The sequence below is a fragment of the Diprion similis genome, chromosome 4 (genome assembly GCF_021155765.1).
Source record: "Diprion similis isolate iyDipSimi1 chromosome 4, iyDipSimi1.1, whole genome shotgun sequence".
Taxonomy (NCBI): Eukaryota; Metazoa; Arthropoda; class Insecta; order Hymenoptera; family Diprionidae; genus Diprion; species Diprion similis.
Window position 1 is genome coordinate 13,688,853 of NC_060108.1, and position 15,890 is coordinate 13,704,742.

Below are 15,890 nucleotides of genomic sequence, written 5' to 3' on the forward strand. Positions count from 1 at the left end.
TTTTACGAGACGTAGGATTGGTTGCCTATAATTAGGCACACTTACCGTTCGAAGATCAGTTGCCTCTAATTAGGCGGCTTGAAAATGAACCAAAACGGCCCTCGTTGATTACGCTATCATCACTGTGTTACTTAGACATAATTTTGTGGAAATATCTGATAACATGCAGTGGGGACAGGTAAGTCATAAGTCATAAATTCTTTATTCATATTTTTATTGAGGCTTCACAGACATGTTATCAACAATTAGTTCTATGGGCGTAGGATTCTTATTTTCTATTCAAATTCATATGAAAATAATAAGAAGAAGATTTATTACAAAAATAAAAAAACAAAATATCTGCAACTATATCTCTGGCGAATATAGAGTTAAGTTTGATACATCCAATGAAATTGTTAATACTAAGTTGAAACGCTCCAGCATTACAGGTAAGGAATTGAGTGAGGCAATAGCTCAGCCTCCTATCTCTAAAATCAAATTCCTACCCCTTTAAATTCTCGTCGAAAATTTTGCCGACCTTGAAACATGCTAGAAGCAATTCTTTGATACACTATATCGACGTAATTTTGAGCGATAAATTGATTGCACGCAGTACAAATACGCTGCGAGCAATGTATCGAGAGTTACAGCCAGAAAACGTGATATTTCCTACATACGTTCTCTGCTGTTGATCCAAGGCAGTTTGCTATGTCTTTTCTAAGTTCCTATGGGTCTAATCAGTCTGAAATAGATGAAACAAATCAACTCTGAGACAAAAGATTTATAACCCAAAAAAAAGTGAGACAACTCGTATGGATTTTTGGTGAAAATTTTGACGACTTTGATAAATGCTGTAAATAATTCTTTGATGTACTTTTCCGAAGTAATTTTGCGTGAGAAATCGATTAAGCGCAGTCCCGATACGCTGCGAGCGAAACCTTAAAAGTTACAGCCGAAAAACTTATGATTTTCATCGTTATTTCTCTGCTGCTGGTCCTACGCTTTTTTTTATGTGTTTTCTGAGTTCCTGGGGGTCTAATTACTCCAGAAATACTCATACAAATCGATTCCAAGACGAAAAATTCTCGGCTCCAAAAATGACCAAAAAAGTAAGGCTTACCCCTTTAGATTTTTTGCGAAAATTTCGACGATTCTGAAAAGTGCTGCAATAAATTCTTTCAGGAACTATTCTGACGTAATTTTGCGAGAGTAATCATTTGAGCGCAATCCGAATGCGCTGCGAGCAACGGATAAAAAGTTACAGCCAAAAAACGAAGGACACATTTTGTAAATTTTTCTGTCGCTGGTCTTTGCGTCGTAATTTCTCTGCAGTTGGTCCTACGCTTTTTTTGTGTGTTTTCTGACTTCCTAGGCGTCCAATTAATCTAGAAAGGGTCATACAAACTGATTCCGAGACGAAAAATTCTCGGCTCCAAAAATGACCACAAAAGTAAAGCTAACCCCTTTGGATTTTTTGCGAAAATTTCGACGATCCTAAAAAGTGCTGCAATAAATTCTTTCAGGCACTATTCCGACGTAATTTTGCGAGAGAAATCGATTGAGCGCAGTCCCAATACGCTGCGAGCAACGGATCAAAAGTTACAGCCAAAAATCTGCAGAATTTCATCGTCATTTCTCTGCTGTTGGTCCTGCACTTTTTTTAATGTGTTTTTTGAGTTCCTGGGGTTCCAATTAGCCAAGAAACGGTCATACCAATCAATTCGGAGACCAAAAATTTTCGGCTCCAAAAATCGCAAAAAAAGTAAGGCTAACCCCTTTTGATTTTTGGCAAAAATTTCGACGATTTCGAAAAGTGACGCAATTAGTTCTTTAGAGCACTATCCCGACGTAATTTTGCGAGAGAAATCGATTGAGGGCAGTCCCAATACGCTGCGAGCAGCGAATCAAAAGTTACAGCCAAGAAACTGCAGATTTTCATCGTCATTTCTCTGCTGTTGGTCCTACGCTTTTTTTAATGTGTTTTTTGAGTTCCTGGGGTTCCAATTAGCCAAGAAACGGTCATACAAATCAATTCGGCGACCAGAAATTTTCGGCTCCAAAAATCGCAAAAAAAGTAAGGCTAACCCCTTTGGATTTCTGGTGAAAATTATGACGTTTTCGAAAATTGCTATGATTGATTTGTTAATGTGCTATTTCGACGTAATTTTGAGAGAGAAAACGATTCAGCCTAGTCCCAATAAGCTGCGAGCGACGGATCAAAAGTTACAGCCGAAAAACCACAAATATCACTCGTTATTTTTTCCTCCTACCTGTTGTTGCGGCAAAATTCATAACTTCGGCGTCGTGATCGTTACAATTTTTGAGACGCAGTTCCCATCCATGCTTTACGTGTATTCAAATAACATTATTCGTTTCGACTGGACGTGCCTGACGTAAAGAGCGCCGCTCAACGATGAATTTATTTCGTCCGTTTCTACTTCCGAAAAACCCTATTAGGCTATCTACGTAGGAATTAGGCTAGCAGTTTTTCTATACTTTCAGTCAACTGCGTGTATGTATTGTACGCTTGCGGACGTGAATCCAGAAAGAGCCAGATTACGTTGGTAACGCAAATTCGGCCTTTAGAGGCCGGCCGACAATGGCATTGCAGGCTGCATCCGCGTTACGAATGCAATCGACTCGACTGATAAGCTAGCGGTCTCTAAATCATCTCCACATGCGAATGTTGGTTGAATTCTAAGAATGCAACTACTTGAATCGGTGTATAAGTATAAAAAAACTTTGAAACATCGCTAACTCCAGGAGGTTTCCCATAGAAATGACTGCTTTTAGGCCTCAGGGACTGAAAAAATAGAAACCAGCACTTCGCGTGATCAACAACGGATAAGATACTACGGACTTTTCAGAGTATTTTTCCGATCTTCGGTATTAACTATACCCATTACTCGTATCAACTTCATACTATGCCCAACCGTTTTGTATAATGTATAGTAGTACTGATTTATTTTATCTGCACCGTACGTAGGATCAGCTCGATACGTTGTGGAATAGAATTTCATATTATTTGTCTACTTCTCATATTGATATACGTAATTTATTGAATAATATACCCAACACTCAATATTCATACACTATTAGTACATAACGTTCCGTGCATTTATTTATACATTCATACGTGGGAACCAAATATCATTGAAACATTTATAAAACTTGTTCTTATAAGAGTCAAATCCATTTCGAAAGTGATGCACACATCTATAGTGCAATTAATTATTTATGTATTTACTTTACTTTAATTTATACGTTACTTTACTTTTTTCATGGCAGACTCATTTTTTATTTAATCATTATCATTAGTAATATTAACATTATTATTAATATTATTGTTGTTTTTGTTGTTATTGTTACTACCATTAATATTAGTGTTATTATTGTTGTTATTATTATTGTTACTTAATCGTATAATCGCTCATACGTGCAGCGCCAAGTGCTTATAGTTCCAGCTACTGTAGTGCGCCTTTTCTTTTTCCTTCGTCGCTATTACATAGATTAAACGTTGTTAGTTTTTATTGTTATGGTTTTTTTTTTATTTACTTTTTTGTCATTTTTTCCTCGTGTATTTGTAATGTTTTTTTTTTACTGTCGACTTCTTCTAATTATCCTCCTTTTTTCATGTAGTGCAACTTCACCTGATGCGCGGCATTGAATTGTTATCGTTATTACATCGTAACTAGGTTTATAACTGTATGAAATAGACAAACGGACTAGTTATCTAAACCCTGTGAGAGAGTCATTTAAAAATTGTTTTCTTAATTCTTATTTATAAATAATTTATGTATAATATTTATATTTATATATTTATTATAATATTAATTTATACTACCTATTATATTTATATGTGTGTGTGTGTGTGTGGGGGGGGGGGTGTATCGTATAATACTTTGTTTTTTTTTCTTTCTTTCTTTTTCTTTTCAATAATAATAATAATAATAATAATAATAATAATAATAATAATACTAATAATAATACAATTATACAATAATAAGGATGATGACGATAATAGTAATCATAATGATAATAATCAGAATAATAATAATAATAATATTAACAACAACAACAACACCAATAATAACACCAATAATAAAAATAAAAATAACAAAAAAAAAAGTTTTGTTCTAGTATATACATGTGTTGATGATAATACATAATTCGATAGGCTAATTTCCCTTTACATGGTAGTATAATTATAATTTAATGTAATTTATAATAACTTGATTTAATTTAATGTATTAAATTACGTGCGTCCTTAATACTGGCGGGAATGCATATCGCGATAGGTTTTCACCTATAATATTCTTGGTGTTGTTCGTAAAGTTCTAGAAACCCCAGGTCCGTACAATATGTAAATGCATAGCATGTATGTACGCGAGCACCAAACGACAAAAAATTGACCTATCAGCCAATTCGCGCTGCAATAAGTCACAGCTGCTCCGCAGGTAGTTAGATTAAAGTGCGTACACATTACATATACAGATATGCGTACATACATCATACTTACGGTACGTATTTAATCCACTCAAACTTACCCTAGATACACATGAACCTATTACATGTATAAATCGTACAAACACTTGTCTTTCGTCTTTTAATCATATTTTCAGTTACTCTTCGTGTATTTTTAGTATAATTTTGTTTTCACCCTCTTTATCTAAAAATCGATTTCTTGTTTTATTTTCATTTTCCTACTTTCTTGGTTTTTCGCCATCGTCGCTGTCTGCGTACAGTAGCAGTTGTTGTAACTAATAATAACAGCATCCTGTGATATTGTTGCACGTACAATATTTCGTCGAGTTTCGTAGATGCAAAAACAAAGGCCCGTTGTACCTGATACACAATAGTCGCGTTTCTCATATTTCGTGAGTGCCACTGGCGGGAAAGAGCTGGTCCAAAGCCGCTTACGTCGTATTTGAATTGCATCGATTCGTATCTGGCAATGAGCCCTTTCCTCTGCACAACTGTCACACCTGTAGCTACCACCTGTTGTTTCCGTCAACCTGTCCGTCTATGAAGCTCGAGTACTTTTGAGGAGAGAAAAAAAATGTAACTACAGATTTTCACCTGTAAGTTCCGCCCTCCTCCCCCCCGAGCTTTTTTCCCCGCAACGAAATTAACGTTATCGTATACGTAAACAAGTTTATTGTTAGTAAATGATATTTGTTTCATTACAGTTTACGTTCAATAATATAATTATCTATCAATTATATCCCTCTTATCAAATATCAATATCGGTATAATACTTAGTACATATGCTGCCGTTTGATGCTGATTCGGAATTGTACTGCAGAGTGAATTCCTAGCGACTGCACGGTCCGTTGTCTGCTAAAATTTAACGCGCACGCGCCACGATCTAAAAATGGGTATTTGCCAGGACGACGAAGCATCGCGATTTTAGACCATGCGGTCGATAGGAATTCATTTTGTACATTGATTCGACGAAGACGACGACGATGATGATGATGATGATGATGACAATAATTGAGGATTTACGCGATAATGCAGTACATAGTTGAAAATCGTTATGTTGAAACACGCGACACAGGAACGTATGTAATACATATGTATGTACCTATGGTAAGTATATAATTTACAATTATAATAACAGACACGGCGGTAGGAGGTTCGGGCGTGTAATAGCAATAATGATAATAGTAATGATAATGAAAATAAGAATCTTACACCCGATTCTGTGTTTTATACCCGTCTTCAATACAGGCCATGCATTGCGTTTCCATTAGCGGAGGTTTCTGCTTCATCCCCACAGCCGACGTAGTGTACTTATTTATAGGGAAGAAATGGTTGCGGGTTTTCATGCCAAGTCGGTAGACGGGGATGTTGCAGCTGGTGAATCGTATGATGGCGGAAACTGCATGGTTACAGGGTAAATACGTCAGGTCAGGTCTTCCTCGGTTGTCAGATACCGCTGGCTCTGTTATTACCACAACTCGCGTTAACAATAATAATGATATAATAATGTGAATAACAATCATAATAATATGATAATGGTAACATAATACGTAAAACTTTACATGTGAAATTACGCCTTATTCGTGAACATGTACGTACATACACACTTACGTTTGTGTATATGTATGGGGCATTCCACGTTCAGTCGACGTGCCTCTGGCCCACCTTTCTTGCATCTCTGATTTCTTATTGAAATAATCGTTCACACCGTAGATCATTCAAATGTGTGAAAATTTTTCACGTTTCATAATTCGAAATTCTGTTTTTCTTCCCGATTTTAAGTTGTTTGGTCGAAGATCCGGGAATCGGATTAAACGAGAAAATTCTCATAAGACGGGAAAAGTAATTGCAAAAAAAGTAACACTGAATATTGATTCGACTGCCGTACGAAAGAGATTCTTTTTTTTTTTTACCTAGATGAATTATTATCAAACCAGGGTTCCAGGATACTATTGAAAGTTGTTTGCTGTTTTTGAATTTGTTCTGCGAATTTTCCTGTGAATAAAAATTAGGTTTTATCGACTGTTCTCAAAGTCACCACTACAGTTCTCTTGCAAACTTAAAAGGCGAATGAATATCGTGTACGCATTTCTGTGCGTTATGAACCTGAATAAATCTGCGAATGTTACGGCTCTGTTTTTTCAAGGTGGCCTGCAATAACATGAGTGGGAGAAAATAATCGAAAATATTAAAGGTTGAGGGAGGGATCGAAATGATGTGAAATTCCCCATACAGTCAATATCTAACCACCATGCGGGTGGCATTGTAATCAATTATACTTTATATAACGTGTACGTGTGTGTTTGTGTGTGTCTTCTTACGTACGTATATAATAATACTAATGCGTGAGTATTAATTTACATAATACGTCGATGTACGGCATATAATGAAAAAACGCATACTAAAACGCTCCTTGTACCGACAATCACCATGTATGTATGTATGTTAGTCTGTGTTGGGTACTGTGTGTTTACGCGTGTGTAAAGGTGTGCCTATATAATTCTTAAATTAATTAATTTCACTTATTTTTTACTTTTCAATTTTTATTTACTCATTAATTTTTTTCTTAATTTTCTTTCTTTCCTTCTCATATACTCCTAAGTGTTTCTTTCCTATATAATATCATTTTTCCCTCGATGATAGTAATAATAATTATCAATATATTTCTATATAGTCGTTTAACAGGCCGTGGCTATACAGGGCCCACTACACTAACGTCAATCGGTGGCGTGCGGTCACCCAAAATTTACCCCGAATATGTATAATATATCATATTAATCTATCGCCTCCCTGTAAATATTACTAATCACCACTATCGCTCCTCGAGAATCTCCTCATCCTCATCCTCATCCTCATCCTCATCCTCCTCCTCCTTCTCCTACTCCACTCGCTTTTGTCTTCGGCGTTCAGGTATTGCCATTTTCTTTTTCTCCACCTCTCCGCGGTCGTTTATACATCAGTTGCGATTACTTGCCGAGTCCTCGCCTCGGAACAAGTATATCGACCAGTACGCCAGGTTGAAGAGTACGAATACGAGGGGGAATGCGACCCGGGCGAAGACGTCGATCCTCGCGCTACCCTTGGCCCGGCACTTGAACCAACGCAGCGGTATCAGGCCCCAACAGCATTTCTCCGTCTGGCCCAGCGATACCTGGGAAAAACGGTGGAACCGCTGATGTTGCTGCTGCTGCTGCTGCTGCTGCTGGTGGTGGTGGTGCTGCGAGAGGGAGGACGTCGCCGTCGGCGAGGGGGTCGGGCTCGGGGAACCCGAGATAGAGGATGAACCCAGGTGGGAAGAAGACGCCCGTGATCTAATGTGCGCCGCGCGTGGTGCGAGCGGCGAGTAGGAGTCCTGCTGGTGGTGCTGAATCGTCGAATGCGAGAGACGATGATCGTGATGGCGGTGGTGGTGGTGCTGCTGCGGATGATGGTGATGCTCGTGGTGGTGGTGATGATGCTGGTGATGCTGATGGTGGGGGTGATGCTGAGGCGAGTGCTGATGGTTGTGATGGGCAACATGGGCGTGGGGGTGGCCGCGTGCCACGTCCCGCGATCCGATAATCTCCTCATCGAGGTTCACTCGCCCTCCGCTTCTTCCCGGAACAGGTACGTTGACCAGTACGCGAGGTTGAACAGAGCGAACACGAGAGGAAATGTGATCCGGGATATGACGTCGATGCGCTTGGACCTCGTTGGGAACTTGGACAGCCACGACCTGCAGCAGTTTTTTGGCCGCGGTTTCATGTGTATTTCGCACTGTAACATTTTATCCATCGATATCGCGTCCCCTTCGTGACGTACCAACGGCTTCTGAAAATTCAAACATCATAATCTTCAGGTATATCTGGTAGGTAGACCGAGGAATCAACGATCGATAGATTCCACCAGTTAACGAACAACCGTGTAAGCGCCACTATGCGTGGCTTTACTTTTATCCACTTTTTTTGTTTACTGGTCAAGTCACCCGAGCCAGTTTCCCTTTGAGCTTACGCGGTTATTCGATTGCATGGAGAATTATAAGATCGACGATTCATGCGTGAGGAAAATTGTACAGAGAAATTCGAATTTCCCAGACTGATGAAGAAAATTGGCAACACAAACGAGGGTCGAGACTCGAAGAGACTCATTACCATTACCATGGAATGCAGAACTTCAAATCGAAACCTTCGAGTTCGAGTAATACTCGTGGCTGTTGCCTTACAAGGGACAGTCCGAATATACGAACCATTGCGAAATTGGTTGCCCCGTCGGGTTCAGGCTCAGCCCCTGGATCGATAGAAGCTGATTCCATCTCCCGAAATTTCTTCTTCATATTCTCACGGTGCATATCGCTCCGAGAGGCGTAATTAACGAGAGCAAACTCTAGCAGAGCACCGAAGACGAACGTGAGACAAACACCCGTCCAAACATCGATCGCCTTTGTGTAAGAAACGGGTGGGAGCGAAGCGTTTATTCCAGAAGTCTGCGTGGCCATGGTCAGCAGCGTCGTTACACCTGCAGGGATTACGGAAACGTCAAGTTCGGCTCATTTTAAAGCCGTAGGCTAATCCGCAGGCTCTCCTCTCTTGGCTTTGTTTTTGCGAGGCATGGCATGTACACATCTACTCGGAGCTTACCCAGGGACACCCGGGCCGGTACGGCACTCTGGTCCAGCCAAAAGGACACCCACGAAACGATGACCAGCATGCAGCACGGGATGTAGATCTGTATCAAGTAGTAGCTGAACTCTCGTTTGAACAACAAATCCACCTTCAAGCAGCTGTATTCACCTGTCACGTGGAAGCAAGTGTTTCAAGTTGCAGGTAGCTTTCCAAATTCGAACAGTCTCGTTCCTACATATCTTTGGCTTCTGACGATGAGCCGTGTAAGCAAAAACTTACCGGTGTTCGTTTTGCTGTTGCAGTAATCGGTCAAAAACTTCTCTAACGTGAACCTGGGTAGGTGAAGATTTTTAACGACTTGGACAGGGTCGCCATCCTTCCAAAGAAATACGAGATCGTCCGTCGTCCATCCGTCTGTAAGGAGTAAATAAGAAGAAAAATAAACTCAACTCCGGCAAACTCGTGAGCCTCTGCTTTTTCTATTGATCGCGACGAATGTTTCTCGGGTTTCGTCGCCGCATTAAAAGGGGGTTGTTCGGAGTGAAAGTAGCAAAACAACGTGAATATACTCACAGCTCGCCATTCGTAGGGAACATATTTGCCGATCAAGAGGGTAGAGTTTCAGGTCCATCGGGCAAGACAGCGTCAGAGATATCCTGGTGGGAACAACGCATTTGGTTACTTTCTACGAATTTCGACCATGTCATGGAAAAACAAGAAACCCTTCTTAATCAGGTTACAGTTTGCAAGTCAGTTGAATTACTCATGAGACTAAGTATCAGTTTTGAGAAATTTGTCCAGCGAAAAATCGATACTTTTGATAGATTTTATTACGTAATAAGCGGATAGACGTTAATCACTCATTACGCAGAGATTTTTTAAAGATGAAGATATATAGAATCCTATAATTATGAACAAAAGCTTAGAAATCGATGCTTTAAAGAGATCTTCGTAGCTTAGGAATATAATAGATCAATAAATACTGAATGTACGACTGTCTCGTAATAAAATCAATGAAACCTGTATATTTTCGAACCATCAATCTCTTTTCCGTTGATCAAGATTGAAAATGATTACTGTTCGTGTTGGCCAATGATTATGGATCGGAACCGTTTATTACCTTATACTGTAGAGAACTGAGCCATAGGGAAAAATTCGTATGTACACATTAGGCATAATGATGTTGTGGAAATGTCCATCCTTTTCGTTGGAGAAAAACAAATCCGGCATCCATACTCGATTGGCCTCCGTGAGCGTGAGATATTTCAGTCGACCTGAAAAGCATAATATAGTGAGTCTGTGGTCGCGACATCGGAACTCGACGTTGCATATTGCGCGAAAATTGTTGTTTACTCCCAGTAGCGAGCAGGTCTTTAATTTAATTTTGATATTTGAGGATTTTTTTCCTCGCTCAACCTCCTTTTATTTTTCGAAAAGTTACTCGGCACCGACGCCGCTCGGCTGTTATTGAAAGCAGCAAAGTTAAGTTCGGTATAATTTAATCTGCGCGACACGAACCTGGCAAAAGTTAATTATCAAACTAATTAAACGGCATAATACGTACCTCCGAAGTCATTAAACTTGAGCCGCTCGTCCAGCCACTGTTCTCGAAAAGTCAGCTGCACGGAGTATTCCTACGGACAAACGGAAACCCATTTATTCCTATTCCTAACCACGGGAAGCAGGGATGATCGATTCGGGGATGCTGATTTCAACCCAAGACCTCGAGTAGCCAAGAGTTCAGAGGATCACAACCACTCTAACTCCTTAATCTCCCTCTCGCGTTACACGAGAAAAAGGAATGAAGTTTCCGCGAAAATTGATTACCTTTTTTGAAATAGTCAATACTTTATTTCTCACGTCCATTATAATACTTGACTACCTCAGGCTGCTCAAGATCTTTGTATGGGTAATATACTTACGTCGTCATTTCGATGAAATTAAAAAAAAATAAAACTACAAGAAACAGAAAAGTGATGATATAACGTCGTATTGGATCTATATAGGCATGTTTAAATTGGAATGATAAAATTTCAAGCAAACCAAATAACGGAGGAAAAAGTCTGCAGTGCGTCCCAGCTAAAATTACGAATTATGCGAAATGTCATTTGAAGTGGAATAACAATTTTCAATCGACAGAATATTTGAGCTATAAATTATACACTTCGCGATACAAACAGCTGTTATAATTTTTTTTCAATCATGTAATCACTACGTATATATTGTCAAAATCTAAACAATCTAATTGTTAAACCAACGAAAGCACTGCAATTTCCAAGGATTTTATGTATAGACTTTTGAATTATACGGTGCTGGATACTGACTAAAGATAAGATAAAATGAAAATAAGAGACCATCATATCTGGGACACGTTCTGCAAGCGTTTAATTTGCTTTTACTTAATTCAAGATCAACGAGAGTTTTTACTCTGCCCGTTTAAAAATAATTCTCAATTCGCAAGCGACGTTGTAGCGATAAACAACGCTGTCTATAGAGAAGAGGAAGATGGAAAAAAAAACGGAAGTAAAAATAAAAAAGAAGCAAAGAAAAGAGGGAAGGCAAGGGGAGGCAATTCTTCCGACAAGATAGCGCGAAGCGCTTTCATGGCTAAAAGGTTGTATAGATATACCGCCTACTGAATCAATGAAAAAAAGTTTTGGTTTATAAAGGTTAAATCATGAGAGAACAAAAGATGGCGTGTTCAATCTACGTGGAAGGTTGGATATAAAATATGTAACCGTAGGTAACTCTCTGGGTTGAAATAGTCCAAGTTTCGGTAAAGTGCACAATCGTTGGCGGGTCGGCACACTGTGGTTAACACCATAGAAAAAGCCGTAAGATATACAAACAACGATTACGACGTGATACGTTATAGGTAAGTGAAGTTGTGCTCGCCAACGATTATACGTTGTACCCAAAGGGTGCAGGGATGTTGGCCACCCGACGCTTTGCCCAGGACCTAAATTTTAACTTTGGCCATGGTTGGCAGGTCGAGAGCAAACCCTTTCACCGGCTCGAGTACATTAATGACATGTTATAACCGGGCAGCTGGGAATGATTGAAGGATAAAAAATGGCTTGGAAAAAAAATGAAATAAAATAACTCCAGGTAAAAGCCAGTGAAAGGGTTTCGGGGAAATTTTTCACACTTGGGGATTATTTTGACCCCCGAAAAATGTTTCATCCAAAAAGAAATTGAAATAGTTCCAATCGCGAGCAGGCTGTACCAACGTGTAAGTGTGTTAAGTGAATAATAATCTCTACCGATTGGCAGGGAGATCCAGTGAAAAAAATTTCGAAACCCGAAACTGAAAACTCGACGATCGTTTGAAACATGTTTCAATTTCCTCTGGTGTTTTTACCTGTTTCAATATATAAATATACCATGTATTTGATGGTTGAAATAAAAATAGGTATACGATAAGTTTTTAAAATTTGATCGATGCATGCTATGAAAGTGCGGTGATCTGGCGATTCGCATACGTTAAACAAACAATCTGGCTGACGGAAATATGCAGCTCGTACAATGCAGACAACGAAATAGCACTAAACACTAGCGTTAAGCGTGAGCATGCAAAAGCACATTGAACACCGCGTATATAGTATAATATATTGATAATAAATATAATTAATGACTCCTAAAACTATGATGAGGCATCCATCGGTGCACGTTACCAACGTTATACAGTTGCTATACGCGTGTACGTACTCGTAAAAGTATAACATGTATAACGATAATAACTTTTCCAATATAAATATATGTTATATATAGTGAAAAGTGAGGTTCACATGCTTTTTTAGCTCACGATTCTTATCTGTGTGCTGTTGACTGCGATGGCGGCGTCTCTGGAGGAGCTGTGCATGTACAACTTTCTATTTGTTGTAAATTTTTTAATCTTTGTTTCTTTCCTTGTTATTTGTTTTCTATTTGGGTCTGGGGGGGAGGGTGGTAGGGGTAGGAATGATATTTTTATCCGGATCACCTATTTCACTGTCAATGTTCATTCTCTCGTTGAACACTGCACCTGTGCTATACCAGTAATGGCGGGCACATTTACTATCATGAATATAGTTGAGTATAACACTATCGGTAATATGATGTCATCATATGCGCATCGCTGTACGGTCAATGTATGCATGTATGTACACATCTTCACCTGACGCCATGTTGCCGCGTGGTAGATACAGGGTATCCAATATCTCGGATCACATCATGATAATTACTGTGAAGCTGATAGGATTATGCCGATTATATTATTAAAGCACAGCATTTTTGTTATCGCTACTGCATTCGTGATTTATGAACGACGGGAACGGTTTCTAATGACTGCAGTACATAATCGTGGATCATTCCTGTTTATTTTTTATTTCTCTCGATCTCTCCTTCGACGAGACAACAGTTTTCTTGTTTTCTTACATTTCTTTGTCCTACTACTTGTGATTGTTATTACTATCCACCGTCTTTGCTCGTTTTATTGGCCGATCGTTAACAGGCAATAATTAGTGAGCCTGAAATCACCTGCTAATAAACCTGAGGTGAACGTTCGGTTCTATACCCTGACGGAAAAATTTTTCATCGTTGTTAAAAGAAGACGAACACCAAGTATATATGGAATGTTTAAATTCGTCCTGAGCAAATCCTAAGGAGCAGCGACAATTCTTGAAAAAACTTCCCAGCATATATATATAGTATATACATGCATATACGTACAACGAAAGGCCGAAACTTTCTGAGAGACTTTCAAGATTCTAGGCCATTTATTTTTACTACAAGGAGTTATTATGTCAAATAGCGATCGTTTATCATTCAGAAACGTCCGCGAAACTTTTCGCCAAGTTAAAAAATATTTCGCGCGATCTTTCACGGTAGGTAGAACTTCCCCGTAATTCGTCGTAAAAAAAAAAAAAAAAAAAAAAAAAAAAAACCCAAAAAAACACAAAAAAGGATCTGAGAATTTTTTTTTAGAACACACACCATGAAATGACCGTGAAATTTCCTCTCAGGGGAAAATTTCGAGAAATTGTTCGCCCACAATTTCTAATAAAAACTTCCGGATGTACATATACACGAATCGCTGAATATTAGCGAGTAAACTTTTCCGCCAGGGTAATTCTCGACTATGATTACGCACCCCGCCATATCGGTGCTCACTGTTCACCCGTGAAATGATTACACTTAAACGAAGTGACGAACGGAGTTAAAAAAGTGGGCGAACCATCGTCTTGAAAGAAAGTTAGGGCCGTCGAGTGAGGTACATTATTACAGTTTCACGGAATTGACAAGCGTAAGGTGGGTATAAAGTACAAGAAAACAGCCGCTCCGTGACAGCTGACAGAAAAACGTTGGGCGTTCTGCAGGGTGAGTCAAGTTGGCAATAAATACGAGTTAGACATAAATCCCCCCGAATCTCTGTACCCCTGGGTCATCCATCGACAGTAAGCACCGGACTGAAGTCTGCCGTTTATAACTAGGTACGTTATAAACAACGTGGGTACAACACACATATATATATATATATATATATATATATGTATGTATACCGTATGTGTTGGTATAGGTGTTACAGCTGTGTACGTACGGTTGACAGACGACGTGTATAAAATGCGAGTCGCGATGTGAATTATGATAGTTTATCACGGAGTCTGTCGTACACGCTGCACTGTATCAGATGATACCCACCTGATTGCATATGCTGGATGGATGATATTTTCTCGGTACAGAGCGAACTCGGATATTGTGCAGTGACAGACGTCTCTGCATGATTCAATAGGGAGTGAGTCAGTGAGATATAAGAGAATTAGATACACGTACTGCACTATTGTGTTATAGATACGTCGCGACTGCAGTTAAGAGAGACGCTGTCAGACATGGCACTGGGACGGCGATCGATGTATAATTATAAAGTGTAGTTAATAAATTAATGGAAATTTACTTGCTGCTAGTGTAGTATTCAAGCGTCGTCGAACGGCGGATTATGGAATATGCAACACGACGATTCGCGGGTCGCATGTCGTCGAGGGGCGGGGTTGAAGTTCCGAATTTGAAAAGGTCTGAAAGCGCCTAATTCCGAAGTATTTGGTGGCGAAAGGTGGAGCAAAGAAATCAAACTTTCAGGAAACAATATAGTTTTGAATGGCCAGAATGGCTCGATGGTTCAAAGTTTCGAAGTGCAAGATTCCAAAAATTCAAGTTACGGTAGAGCTAAGTTCCGAAAAATAAAAGATACTCACACAGCGTAGTTTACTCAACGAGTGGGTGTGAAAAATCACAAGAACCAAAAATCGGAATGATCATGATTTGAAAAGTGAAAGTTTTGAAAATCCGAAGCAAAGAATGATCAAAGTGGTGAAATTTGACCAAGCCAAAAATCCAAAGAACTGAAAAACTTCGATCATTCGGAATTTCGATGTTCCAGATTTTTCAATTGTCTCATTTTCAAACTTTCGGAAATTTGAACCGTCGGTTGTCCTACCATCCGAAGCTTCGATGTTTCGTTAAAGTTTGATGTCTTCACTTCAAGTTTCACCACCAAAAAATTCGTACTTCGGCGCTTTCAGAACCTTTCAAATTCGCAATTTCAACTCCACCCCGTCATCAAAAGTTTTCGCACACACACAGGTACAATATATACTTATAAGAACAATATTCATCCATTGCATAAGTAGTGTACATTCAAATATTAAATACGATACAAATTCAAGTATATATATATATGTAATAATATATAATAATAGATATAGATCAGGCACAGCGCATTCCCGACACATACGTACATATATAGCCCAGTCCTGCAAGCCATGTTTCGTGTTGATATGGTGTGGGTAT

General features: G+C 39.1%; 1 protein-coding gene across 4 annotated transcripts in view; it reads right to left on the reverse strand.

The window, feature by feature from the left end:
• Positions 1-7,899: 7,899 nt before the first annotated feature.
• The window catches only part of LOC124405408 (glutamate-gated chloride channel), a 97,637-nt gene continuing 89,646 nt past the window's right edge, over positions 7,900-15,890 (reverse strand). For all 4 annotated transcript variants that reach the window (XM_046880280.1, XM_046880279.1, XM_046880276.1 and 1 more), the window contains 7 exons: positions 10,630-10,699; positions 10,186-10,339; positions 9,639-9,721; positions 9,345-9,479; positions 9,081-9,233; positions 8,690-8,958; positions 7,900-8,274 (listed from right to left, as the gene is read on the reverse strand). In XM_046880280.1, the coding sequence (XP_046736236.1) occupies positions 8,041-8,274; positions 8,690-8,958; positions 9,081-9,233; positions 9,345-9,479; positions 9,639-9,721; positions 10,186-10,339; positions 10,630-10,699 (1,098 nt within the window). In that variant the 3' untranslated portion in view covers positions 7,900-8,040. The remainder of the gene's footprint in view (positions 8,275-8,689; positions 8,959-9,080; positions 9,234-9,344; positions 9,480-9,638; positions 9,722-10,185; positions 10,340-10,629; positions 10,700-15,890) is intronic.